General features: G+C 41.9%; 1 protein-coding gene across 2 annotated transcripts; it reads right to left on the minus strand.

Moving 5' to 3' along the window:
* Nucleotides 1-6176: 6176 nt before the first annotated feature.
* On the minus strand, nucleotides 6177-12664 carry LEAP2 (liver enriched antimicrobial peptide 2). 2 transcript variants are annotated; one of them, XM_056574943.1, is made up of 3 exons: nucleotides 12564-12664; nucleotides 7630-7772; nucleotides 6177-6379 (listed from the first exon to the last, which is right to left on the minus strand). In XM_056574943.1, the coding sequence occupies exons 1-3, from the start codon at nucleotides 12624-12626 to the stop codon at nucleotides 6340-6342; spliced, it is 246 nt and encodes an 81-aa protein (XP_056430918.1). In that variant the 5' UTR covers nucleotides 12627-12664; the 3' UTR covers nucleotides 6177-6339. The 2 variants fall into 2 exon arrangements, with proteins under 2 accessions (XP_056430918.1, XP_056430917.1); XM_056574942.1 differs by lacking the exon at nucleotides 12564-12664 and adding an exon at nucleotides 11942-12065.
* Nucleotides 12665-12881: the final 217 nt, after the last annotated feature.

Below are 12881 nucleotides of genomic sequence, written 5' to 3' on the forward strand. Positions count from 1 at the left end.
AATATGCAGCATAATACAGCACTTGTGACCCTACCATAAAAGGTGATTAAAGTCCTTCATTGTGGACTTAAAGGGGTACTCTGGCCCTGAGACATCTTATCCCCTATCCAAAGGATAAGGGATAAGATGTTTAAATGCGGGAGTCCCGCTGCTGGGGACCCCCGCAATCTTGTATTTGCCACCCACCAGTTTGAGCTGCACGCTGCTCGGAGTATCGTGACATCACGACTCCACCCCCATGTGACATCCCCGCCCCCGCTATGCAAGTCTATGGGAGGGGGCATTTCTTGTGTGCACTTGGAATCTCAGGAGTTCGGGGTACGAGTTGATATTTTATGCATTAAAGGGGTATTTTCAGACTTCCTGGCTTATTATGTATTGGTTCTTTTGCAATAAAACGCAGAAACCATGTATCAATGACGGAACACCAGTCACCTTCTGGTCACTTCCGGTTTAGTTCTCTCTGATCATTTCAGGGGTCCCAGAGATTGGACCCACCAATCATAAAAAGATGGCATAACTTAGTGATATTTCATCATTTTATGAGATGGTAATTCCTCTTTGAAAACTGTAAATACATAACATTTTAAACAACAATCTAATATACTTGTTTTCAGGGTTTTACTATGACCAAAATGTATGTTTGCTGTCAGTGAATAACAATATTGCTTTTATTTAAAGGCTGAAAACTGTTGCCTCTTTCAGCTGAAAAGTGAATGCAACTGTATACAGTGTACACTATGCTCTGTGAGAGAAATATGTTAGCAGCTGCACAGGTCTGTCTGCTACAGTGTATCAGTCTGCAGCAGGGCTGTGAAGTCTTTAACCCCTTAAGGACCCGGCCATTTTTTGCACATCTGACCACTGTCACTTTAAACATTAATAACTCTGGAATGCTTTTAGTTATCATTCTGATTCCGAGATTTTTTCGTGACATATTCTACTTTGACATAGTGGTAAAATTTGGTTGTAACTTGCATCCTTTCTTGGTGAAAAATCCCCAAATTTGATGAAAAATTTGAAAATTTTGCATTTTTCTAACTTTGAAGCTCTCTGTTTGTAAGGAAAATGGATATTCCAAATAAAAAAATGTTTGATTCACATATACAATATGTCTATGTTTGCATCATAAAATTGACGTGTTTTTACTTTTGGAAGACACCAAAGGGCTTCAAAGTTCAGCAGCAGTTTTCCAATTTTTCACAAAATTTTCAAACTCACTATTTTTCAGGGACCAGTTCAGGTTTGAAGTGGATTTGAAGGGTCTTCATATTAGAAATACCCCACAAATGACCCCATTATAAAAACTGCACCCCCCAAAGTATTCAAAATGACATTCAGTCAGCATTTTAACCCTTTAGGTGTTTCACAGGAATAGCAGCAAAGTGAAGGAGAAAATTCACAATCTTCATTTTTTACACTCGCATGTTCTTGTAGACCCAATTTTTGAATTTTTACAAGGGGTAAAAGGAGAAAATGTATACTTATATTTGTAGCCCAATTTCTCTCGAGTAAGCACATACCTCATATGTCTATGTAAATTGTTCGGCAGGCGCAGTAGAGGGCTCAGAAGCGAAGGAGCGACAAGGGGATTTTGGAGAGTACGTTTTTCTGAAATGGTTTTTGGAGGGCATGTTGCATTTAGGAAGCCCCTATGGTGCCAGAATAGCAAAAAAAAAAACACATGCCATACCATTTTGGAAACTAGACCCCTTGAGGAATGTAACAAGGAATAAAGTGAGCCTTAATACCCCACAGGTGTTTCACGACTTTTGCCTATGTTAAAAAAATATATATATTTTTCACTAAAATGTGTTTCCCCCCCAAATTTCACATTTTTGCAAGGGTTAATAGCAGAAAATACCCCCCAAAATTTGTAACCCCATCTCTTCTGAGTATGGAGGGTACCCCATTAGTTGACCTGAAGCGCACTACGGGCGAACTACAATGCTCAGAAGAGGAGTCCTATTTGGCTTTTTGAGAGCAAATTTTGCATGTCGCATTTAGGGAGCCCCTATAGTGCCAGGACAGCAAAAAAAAAAAAAAAACACATGCCATACCATTTTGGAAACTAGACCCCTTGAGGAACATAACAAGGAATAAAGTGAGCCTTAATACCGCACAGGTGTTTCACGACTTTTGCCTATGTTAAAAAAAAAAAAATACAAAATGTTCACAAAAATGTGTTTCCCCCCAAATTTCACATTTTTGCAAGGGTTAATAGCAGAAAATACCCCCCAAAATTTGTAGCCCCATCTCTTCTGAGTATGGCGGTACCCCATAAGTGGACGTCAAGTGCACTGCAGGAGCGCCACAATGCTCAGAAGAGGAGTCACATTTGCAAACTTTGCTGAAATGGGGGGGACATGTCGCATTTAGGAAGCCCCTATGGTGCCAGGACAGCAAAAAAGCCCCCACATGGCATACCATTTTGGAAACTAGACCCCTTGAGGAACGTAACAAGGGGTAAAGTAAGCCTTAATACCCCACAGGGGGGTTTCACGACTTATGCATAGGTAAAAAATAAAAATTAAAAATTTCACTAAAATGTGGGTTTTCCCCAACATTTCACATTTTTACAAGGGTTAATAGCCGAAAAGACCCCCAAAAATTTGTAAATACATTTCTTTGGAGTAAGGACATACCTTATTTTTTGATGATTTTGGCTCCGCGGGTGCACACCAGGTCTTGGAGTGGGAGGTCAGTCAGGGGCCTCAAGGAGCATTAATGGGGGGGAGCACTGAGCTCTAAAATAGGGGAACACTGTGGGGGACAACAGGCCGTAACTGGGGTAGACAGGTGGGGTACAGAGGCCCGTAATATGGGGTACAGTGGGGCAGAAAATTATGAAACATAATAAAACAGGATATGGACCCAGAGCATAGCCAAAACTAAAAAAAATATGCCCGCCCCAAACCCTATGCTCTGAATCATCATTCTGGGAATGTGATGTGTGTGGCCGTTCCTAACCTGTTGCCTCAAATGCACACCCCGCTCAGGTGGAGAGAGAGCACTGCGCATTTGAGGCAACATAAAAAAGTCCCCGATGATAGTGACTCAGTGACCTATGACCCATTTTTGAAAAAACACCCCCAGAGGTCTTATCAGGTATTTTTTTTCAGGTTTTTTTGGGCAATTTAGTGATTTATGGGGGTTATATTTTGCAATGTACTTTGGACATTGGTCAAATTATGGAAAATTCTAATGAAAAGGGAAAATTTAGTGCTCCATGGAAGTGTGATACTCCCTGAAGCAGCCTATGCAGAGGCCCAGATTATCTGGGCAAGTGTCACATTGGTACCTGGTGTCCTTCCGCATCCCCTTCCTGTAACACACACTGCATTTTTTCTGGGATCGTCCCTTCTTTCCACTGGGGGGGGGGGATCTCACCTGGAAAGTGCTGGCCTGGGACGATCCTGGCGCCTATAACTCCAGACCCTTGGGAAGTCTGGCCTGATCTTTCCCGGTAAGCAAAGATCAGGAAACTTAGGACTTCTTCTTGATACTGGAGGAATGTCCCTGTGTTGCCAGCGTACTGGGATAGTACAAAAGCGTTGTACATGGCAACCTGTACCAAGTAGACCGCAACTTTTTTGTACCATACCCATGTTTTCCGCGTGGCGTTGTATGCCTTGAGGACTTGATCTGAGAGATCAACTCCCCCCATATACCGATTGTAGTCCAGAATACAATCGGGCTTGAGGCCCGGTCCCACGGTACCTCGCACAGGAACAGGGGTGCTGCCATTCCCATGAATAGTGGTCAGCATAAGGACATCCCTCTTATCCTTATAGTTCACCAACAACAGGTTATCATGGGTCAGGGCACGGGACTCACCCTTGGGGATAGGCGTCTGGATCAAATTTAGAGGGAGGCCTCTCTGGTTTTTCCGCACAGTCCCACAAGTGGACGTGGATCTGGCGGAAAAGGATGTGAAGAGAGGGATGCTGGTATAAAAGTTATCCACGTATACCTGGAAACCCTTATCCAGCAATGGGTGCATAAGGTCCCAAACGATTTTCCCGCTAACACCAAGAGTGGGGGAACAATCTGGGGGTTCAATACGGGAATCTCGTCCCTCATATACTCTAAACCTGCAAGTGTACCCGGAAGTACTCTCGCAGAGTTTATAGAGCTTCACGCCATACCGCGCCCGCTTTGAGGGAATATACTGGCGGAAGATGAGTCTCCCCTTAAAACTGATGAGAGACTCATCTACCGAGAGGTCCCTGAGCGGTACGTAGGCCTCCAAAAATTTGGCCCCAAAGTGATCGATGATCGGCCTCACTTTGTAAAGCCGATCATGGGCGGGATCACCTCGGGGCGGACATGCCGCATTATCTGCATAATGCAGGCATTTCCAAATGGCCTCGAACCGCTTCCGTGTCATCGCCATGCTGTAAAGCGGGGTCTGGTAGAGGACGTCCCCGCTCCAGTAATGACGAGCACTTGGTTTTTTGTCCAGGCCCATATGCAGCGTGAGGCCCCAAAATGTCCTCATTTCCGCTGCATCAATGGAGCGCCATTCATTGGACCTGGCCAAAAAGGAATCGGGGTGGTGGGCAATGAACTGCTGGGCATACAAGTTCGTTTGCTCCACCATGTGATTGACCAGGCTGTCACTGAAAAAAAACTTTAAAAAGTCCAGATCAGTGAACCCAGCCGTGTTAATCTGGATTCCTGAGTCGCAGGGAAGTATGTACTGTGTGGTGCTTGGTGTAAAAAGTTTTATAGTAATAGGAAAAAAAAAAAAAAAAAGCTGCGGCCCCCAAAAAAAAGGGGTGGCAAACGCAGCTCCCTGAACCCCTAATAGGACCCGGGGTCAGGGATCAGACCCTAATAGGACCCGGGGGGGGGGGGTACTTTTTTTTTTTTTACTTTGTTTTTTACTTTAACTTTTTTTTAACTGATTTACTCCTAGCTTTCCCTGCAAACCTATTCTAAGGCTCCTGAGGGGGCTCCGGAGCTCTGAGGGGGGATCCAAGGTTTCTTCTCACTGCTGCACCCGCTGACTGAACGAAGAGAGCGGGTGCAGCAGCGGGAAGGAGCCGTTAACTCCTCCTCTGCCGCTCTGCTATTGGCTGGACGATCGCCATTTATTTCTGGGTCATCGGGTCACAAGTGACCCGAATCGCCGAAGATCGCTTGCGTGATTTCGCAAGCGATCTCCGGCAATCGCCGATATGCGGGGGTCCCGGGACCCCCCTCGGCATTTGCACGGCATGCCTGCTGAAGGATATTAGCAGACATGCCGTTACGATCTCTGCCCCGCGCGCGTCAGGGACCGGAATACGCTAGGACGTCACAGGACGTCCTGGGTCCTTAAAGCCCAGGGTGTCAGGACGTCCCCTGACGTCCTGGGTCCTTAAGGGATTAAAGGGGTACTCCACTGGGAATTTTTTTTTTTTTAAATCAACTGGTGCCAGAAAGTTAAACAGATTTGTAAATTAATTCTATTAAAAAAATCTTGATCCTACCCGTACTTATCAGCTGCTGTATGTTCCTCAGGAAGTTCTTTTCTTTTTTAATTTCATTTCTGTCTGACCATAGTGCTCTCTGCTGACACCTCTGTCCATATCAGGAACTGTCCAGAGCAGGAGAGGTTTGCTATAGAGATTTGAACCTACTCTGGACAGTTCCTAAAATGGACAGAGGTGTCAGCAGAGAGCACTGTGGTCAGACAGAAAGGAAAGTACTTCCTTTGGAGCATATAACAGCTGATAAGTACTGGAAGGATTAAGATTATTAAATAGAAGTAATTTACACATCTGTTTAACTTTCTGGCACCAGTTGATTTAGAAAAAAATGTTTGCCAGTGGAGTACCCCTTTAATCCAAACCTTTACACATTCCGACTTCAGATTGTTTCTTACCCATGACAAGAGAGGACGGACAGCACATTCCCTGATTGCTCAGTGGTATCCTATGTGCCCCTAGGGCACCCGGAGCCCTTTAAAAATTGCATTAATCTGCTTAAATTTGTTCAATCAACGACTGAACTGCCAGGTTTGGGTTCCATTTACTGTAAATTTGCTCAACACTATTACAGAGCATTGCCTAGACTCATTACTATTGTTCCCATTTCTCATTACATTCTTAGTTTGGATTAAAATAAAACATTTGGCATGAAAAGAAATAACTAATTGGTCATAAAAAGAGAACTTGTGTTTACAAAATACAATTTTATACATGAAATAAATATACAAAACATGAGTGCAATTTTTACTCAGATAACCTCAGAGTCAAATAAATATATCCACTTTTGTAAAAAGATCTCTTTTATCTGTATTCGTGGAGGTGTTGTATAATTCCCATTGCCACAGAAAAGCTGCTGAGTCTTCTATTTATCTGCAAAAGTTTTTAAGCAGCATTTCTGGTTCCTGAAAGTAAAAGTGGACAGCAGGCGTTACATTTTCACATGCATTTGATGACTTCTCTCATACATATTTAGGATGATCTTTGTGGGCTCATGTGCACTTAAAGGATTTTCTAGATTAACAAGTGTTTAAGCATGGAGTGAAGCTGCTTTCCAAATAAAGAAGGCATACTTACCTGCTCCAATTCCTGCAGCTGCCAGTATGACGTCTACCGGCAGCTCTGAGGTTCAGGGCAGGTGAGTATGCTGCCTTTATTTGTTTTTAAAGCACCCACACTTCATACTTAAAACACTATTTATGCCAGAAAACCCCTTTAAGGTCACATGCACATGTTACCGTGCAGCATAATCTCACTTCCTTACATTGCATGGACCATCTGAGGAATCACATATGATTAGTAACCTTTGTTGTAAGTCTAATGTTCCTAGAGGTTAAAAATAGTGCAAGACAGGGTTGCTAGTTCTCCATAAATTCATTGACAGTCCATAAATACTGGGAAGGGACTTGTACAGGTTATTGTGGTTTCAATTAACATTTTCCAGTTTGTAGTAAATTTTTCTGAGTTACAGTAGATATTTGTATTGTTTTTTTTATCTTTTTCAGTTGTTGGAGTCACCTGATATTAGTTGTTTGCATGTATTTCTAGGACACTTGACAAAACCATCTCACTTAAAGGGGTACTCCTGCGGAAACTTTTTTTTTTTAATCAACTGGTCCCAGAAAGTTAAATAGATTTGTAAATCACTTCTTAATCCTTCCAGTACTTTTTAGGGGCTGTATACTAAAGAGAAATCCAAAAAAAGAAATGCATTTCCTCTGATGTCATGACCACAGTGCTCTCTGCTGACCTCTGCTGTCCATTTTAGCAACTGTCCAGAGCAGGAGAAAATCCCCATAGCAAACATATGCTGCTCTGGACAGTTCCTAATATGGGGAGGTCAGCAGAGAGCACTGTGGTCATGACATCAGAGGAAATGCATTTCTTTTTTGGATTTCTCTTTAGTATACAGCCCCTAAAAAGTACTGGAAGGATTAAGATTTTTTAATAGAAGTGATTTACAAATCTGTTTAACTTTCTGGCACCAGTTGATTTAAAAAACAAAAAAAGGTTTCCACGGGAGTACCCCTTTAATACAGTAAAAATTACAGCAAACACAGATCTATGGTTTAGTACCAGTCCTGATATTTGATTGATATGATTTTTCTAATATTGCCTATTTTATTTATATTTCTACTTTATATTATTAAATTACCTGCAAAGTCTTGTAAGACACTCCGTATCATCTCTGCAAGATGCCCCAACAGGACGCATGGACATTGTTCTCCAGAATGGGGTCATTCTCTTTACCCTCAGTGCTGTTTTGGGTCGTTCATTATCTAGGGGAGCTGCTTCTAGCTAAGGAGACAATATATAACGGCAATATATAAATATATATATTTCACCTCTTAAATCATCAGATTTTTATTTTCAGAAACAGGAATTTCTTAGTGATATGTAGTAATGGTTAAAACTTTAGAGAAATGTCACTTGGGATGTACACATCCACCTCAACTGCAAAGGCAAATGGCTCTCCCAAATAGTTCTATTTGTTACCTGGACCTGAAGGGAATCTGTCAGCTGTATTTGCTGAGCTGTAGTATTATAAAGCTAAACAAAGAAACGAGTGCTCAGCTCATGTGTGCATGCTTCAGGTACTGGTATCCTTAAATGTAACTGCAGCAAATCAAATCCAGCACACTGAAGTACGGTAAAACATGGCTTTTATTGCAGCAGTTCGAATCTCAATCCAGTGATACACATGAAAGCAGCAGATTTACATGTTTCAAGTCTCAAGGACTCTTAATCATAATTAATGATAAAGAGTCCTTGACACTTAAAACTTGTAAATCTGCTTCTTTTATAAGTATTGTGTCTGCTGTTCATGTCCATGACTTGAGATTTCAGCTGCTCCAATAAAAGCCAGGTTTTACCATACTTCAGTGTGCTGCAGTGTTGTAAAGCTGTAAGGCTACATCACACTTGAGAATCTCCACCCATCAGCGAAAATGTCATCCGCTGTGGCAGCCGCTGAAATCCTTCAGGGCTAGGGCTGCGCGGACATGCGCCATCACTGTTGAAGGCAATGCAGTCTGCGGATGTTCGCCGAAAGAATTAACATGTTCATTCTTTCAGAGGAGTCTGAAATTTTCATTTCTGCTGAATTTCTTAGTTTGGAAATTCCGTAGTGTGAACTGTACCTTTTCCTGGAGCTTATGTTGTCCAATGTATAAAATCTCCTTTTTATCTCTCAGCTAAGTGCCAAGGAGGCAGATAGTCTGCAGCCAACAAAATCCCTTTCAAGTAATTAAATAAAATCATTATTTACTATATTCCTGGCATTTGCATTAATTTATCGTATCAGTTCACGGTTGAAGGGGTTGTCCCCAGGCTGCCTACAAAAATAGCAAACACTTTAACTCACCTTCCGCCACCCCCTATGTAGCTCCTGTATCAGGAGGCCCCATCTCTGGCCGGTCTCCGCTGATAGTCTGCTTCCGTAAAGCTGCTTGGAGCTGTAGACGTGATGTCACAGTGCCACTCCACCAATCACTGGCCTAGTCTGGTCTAATGTAGTCTAGTTTTAGTCAACTACCATTGGATTTTAACTGATTAAGGATGGGTTTCACACCATGTTTTTCATGTTCGGTTCCCGTACACGTTTTCATGATAAAAAACGTATTGAACCGTATTGAAAACCGTATACATAGACAAACAATTTAAAACTGTATGTACCCAGATGCATCCAGTTGCGTACGTTTTGCCAAGGTTTTGTCTCCGGGTTAAAAACCGTATTGCAACCGCATAAGTTTTTTTTAACATGGACGTCAATGGGAAACGCACATGTATACGGTTCCATACGGGAAACCGTGTATGGTTTTTACTTTGCACATGCGCATCCTAAAGGTAAAATAAAAAAAAAGTGTAAAAAAAATTATTTTAAATAGCATTTTCAAAACACGTATGGGTTTTTCCAATAAATATGGACGGAACGGTATGCACTTTTCAAAACAGTATACGGTTTAAAAACGCATACGGTTTACTTTTTTCCCGTACGTTTCCATCCGTTTTTTGTCATACAGTTTTCTTTATAAAAACAGATATAAAACAGTATGGTAAAAATGTGGTGTTAACCCTGCCTCAGTCTACAGTGCAGGTTTAGTTAAAGTATAATTTAAATTCTAACCTGTAGAAATATGCCTACGGCACTGCGGTAGTATTGAAATACCGATCCCCGATTTGAAGTGGTTCTTTGCTTATAGATCGTTGCGGTGCTCAGGCTATTAATGATATACAGCAGTGATATTCATATGAAGAAAAGAAAAGCCGTCCACTCACCATAGTCTATCTTCAGGCTTTTATTGCAGCATATAATACTCATAAATACATAAAGGGAGAGGGAAGGAGTGGGGGGTACAAAGGCAATAAGCTCTGTTTAGCACTTAACAAGTGCTTCTTCTGGCTGAAAGAAACACTTGTTAATGGCGGACTCCCGTGGAAAACTTTTTTATTTATTTATATATTTTTTTTAAATCAACTGGTGCCAGAAAGTTAAACAGATTTGTAAATTACTTTTATTAAAAAATCTTAATCTTTCCAGTACTTTTTAGGGTCTGTATACTACAGAGGAAATGGTTTTCTTATTGGAACACAGACCTCTCTGCTGACATCACTAGCACAGTGCTCTCTGCTGGCATCTCTGTCCATTTTAGGAACTGTCCAGAGCAGCATATGTTTGCTATGGGGATTTTCTCCTACTCTGGACAGTTCTTAAAATGGACAGAGATGTCAGCAGAGAGCACTGTGCTCGTGAATCAGCAGAGAGCTTTGTGTTCCAAAAAGAAAACCTCTGTAGTATTCAGCTGCTAAGATTTACTGGAAGGATTAAGATTTTTTAATAGAAGTAATTTACAAATCTGTTTAACTTTCTGGCACCAGTTCATTTGAAAAATAAAGTTCTCCACAGGAGTACCCCTTTAAGTGCGAAACAGAGCTTGTTGCCTTTGTACCCCCCGCTCCTTCCCTCTCCCTTTATGTATTTATGTATTTATGTATTTGTGAGTATTATATGCTGCAATAAAAGCCAGAAGATGGACTATGGTGAGTGGACAGCTTTTCTTTTCTTCATATGAATAATGTAAATTCTAAAGCAGTGTTTTTCAACCATGGTGCCCCCAGCTGTTGCAAAACTACAACTCCCAGCATGCCCGGACAGCCAACGGCTGTCCGGACATGCTGGGCGTTGTAGTTTTGCAACAGCTGGAGGCACCCTGGTTGAAAAACACTGCTCTAGAGCAATGCTCAAATAAAGCAAACTGATTCTATACTCCTGAATAAAATAGCTATTTACATGTCATTACTTAATTATATTAAGGTTTGAACATTGAGTATAGATAAAAAAAAAGATTAATTCTGATGGGATCTAGTTTTAGTCAGTTGACAAAGATGTGGACAAAAATTTGTAATCATTTTAGTCATCGTAATTACATTTTTATTTAGTTTTTTGAGTCTAGATTTAGTCACTGAAAAAGATGAAATGATGAAAATGATAAGGCCAATAGAATGAACACACTACGCATATCATTTTTTTTGCAGCTTTTGAATGAAACCATGTTTTCATTCACTGACTGCAAACATTTAAAACCTGAAAGGAAAATTTTGCAGAAAATCGTAACACAAAGGCCCAGATTTATCAGTGTGAGAGGAAAAACTGGAGTGATTTTCCTACAACAACCAATCACAGCTCAGCTAACGAGCTGAGGTAAAGTGAAACCTAAGCTGTGATTGGTTGTTGTGGGAAAATCCCTCCAGTTTTTCCTCTCACACAGTATGGTAAACAAGATAACTATAGGCGGATTAGGGAATCTCTGGTAACGTGTACCCAGGAGTATACAAAATGTTAACAGAGAAAGACCACCTCAACGCCTTGTAGGTTTTTTTGAATGGGGGAATTTCAGGTGTCCTTTAGGAAGCACCGAACACAAAATCCAAACCGCATGCTTGGTATGAACAGGTCCTTGACAAAATTGTAGATCCAGCTCCCAAAAATAACTACCGTAATTAAAAGTCCAAAATTGAATTCACATAATTAAAAATAATGCAAAAAATATATGAAAACCATAATAAGGTGATTATAAAAGCATAGCAGAAACGCCTTTGCTTTTATAATCATCTTATTATGGTTTTCATATATTTTTCCATTCATTTTAATTATGTGAATAAAATTATGGACTTTTAATCAGTTATTTTCGGGAGCTGGAATCTACAATTTTGTCAAGGACATGTACCCAGGAGTAACACATCAGCTGTTATTAGTACATATACCGTATTTTTCGCCGTATACACGGCAAATACACACCTATCGTGGCGGTCCCTGCGGCCATCAACGGCCAGGACCCGCGGCTAATACAGGACATCACCGATCGCGGTGATGCCCTGTATTAACCCTTCAGACACGGCGATCAAAGCTGACCGCCGCGTCTGAAGCGAAAGTGACACTAACCCGGCGGCATCGGGAGGGACCTTACCTGCCTCCTCGGTGTCTGCTCCGTGCCGGGATCCCCTGCATGGCCGGCGCTCTCCTTCGTCGTCATCACGTCGATGCGCACGCCGCCCCGTCATCCAATAGGAGGGGCGTGCGTGGCGGCGACGGAGAGCGAGGATATCGGGCAGCAGAGACGTTCCGGAGCGACGGGACACCCCGGGGACGCGGCAACAGGGATGGAGGGCGACATCCAGGCCAGCGGTGATGGTCCGGAGCGGTGGGGACACATGAGTATTACTTCCTATACCAGTGGTCTTCAACCTGCAGACCTCCAGATGTTGCAAAACTACAACTCCTGGCCTGTCCGGGCATGCTGGGAGTTGTAGTTTTGCAACATCTGGAGGTCCGCTAGTTGAAGATCACTGTGACCTATACTTTACATTGTATTCTAGATTTTCCTCATTTAAAATTGGGTGCGTCTTATATGCCGGAGGGTCCTATAGGGCGAAAAATCCTATTTATTGTCCAGTCAATACACATACTTGTAATAGTTTAGTAGCTTTTATGACATTTACAACCCTGGAATGTCCTACAGTCATGAAGCAATTTTCTGCAAAAAGGAATGTGAAGTATAGATATCTGCATTCCAGACTACCAAGGCTCACCTGCAGTATCAATAAGATACAAAGCACAAAGATAGCTGTCCACTTCCCAAACTGTAGCCTCATAGTGATGGATGATCCTGAAAAGGCCGCTGCTGCATTGAGGAAACATCATGCATCCCGCCTGGGACTTTATAGACAAAGGTCTCAGCGGATTTCGTCATTTACATCCTAAAGGCCAAAGTGCAATAGTCAATTTAATAAGTTAATAGCTACCAATGCACTTATTAACACTGCCGCATTACTCAATGTCTCATGGAATCTTGTTGGTGTCATGGTAATCTAACCTCTGCCTTAGTGGCTTCTGGATGCTACAATCAT

This window comes from Hyla sarda, chromosome 4 (assembly GCF_029499605.1).
Source record: "Hyla sarda isolate aHylSar1 chromosome 4, aHylSar1.hap1, whole genome shotgun sequence".
NCBI classification, from domain to species: domain Eukaryota; kingdom Metazoa; phylum Chordata; class Amphibia; order Anura; family Hylidae; genus Hyla; species Hyla sarda.

Excerpts from the sequence above, each read along its gene's own strand:
- LEAP2 (XM_056574942.1), bottom strand. The coding sequence starts at position 12,007 with ATGACGACGAAGGAGAGCGCCGGCCATGCAGGGGATCCCGGCACGGAG. Across the intron at positions 7,773-11,941 it reads AGCAGACACCGAGGAGGCAG|CTAGAAGCAGCTCCCCTAGA; the intron begins GTAAGGTCCCTC and ends TTGTCTCCTTAG. Across the intron at positions 6,380-7,629 it reads TGTCTTACAAGACTTTGCAG|GAACCAGAAATGCTGCTTAA; the intron begins GTAATTTAATAA and ends TTTTACTTTCAG.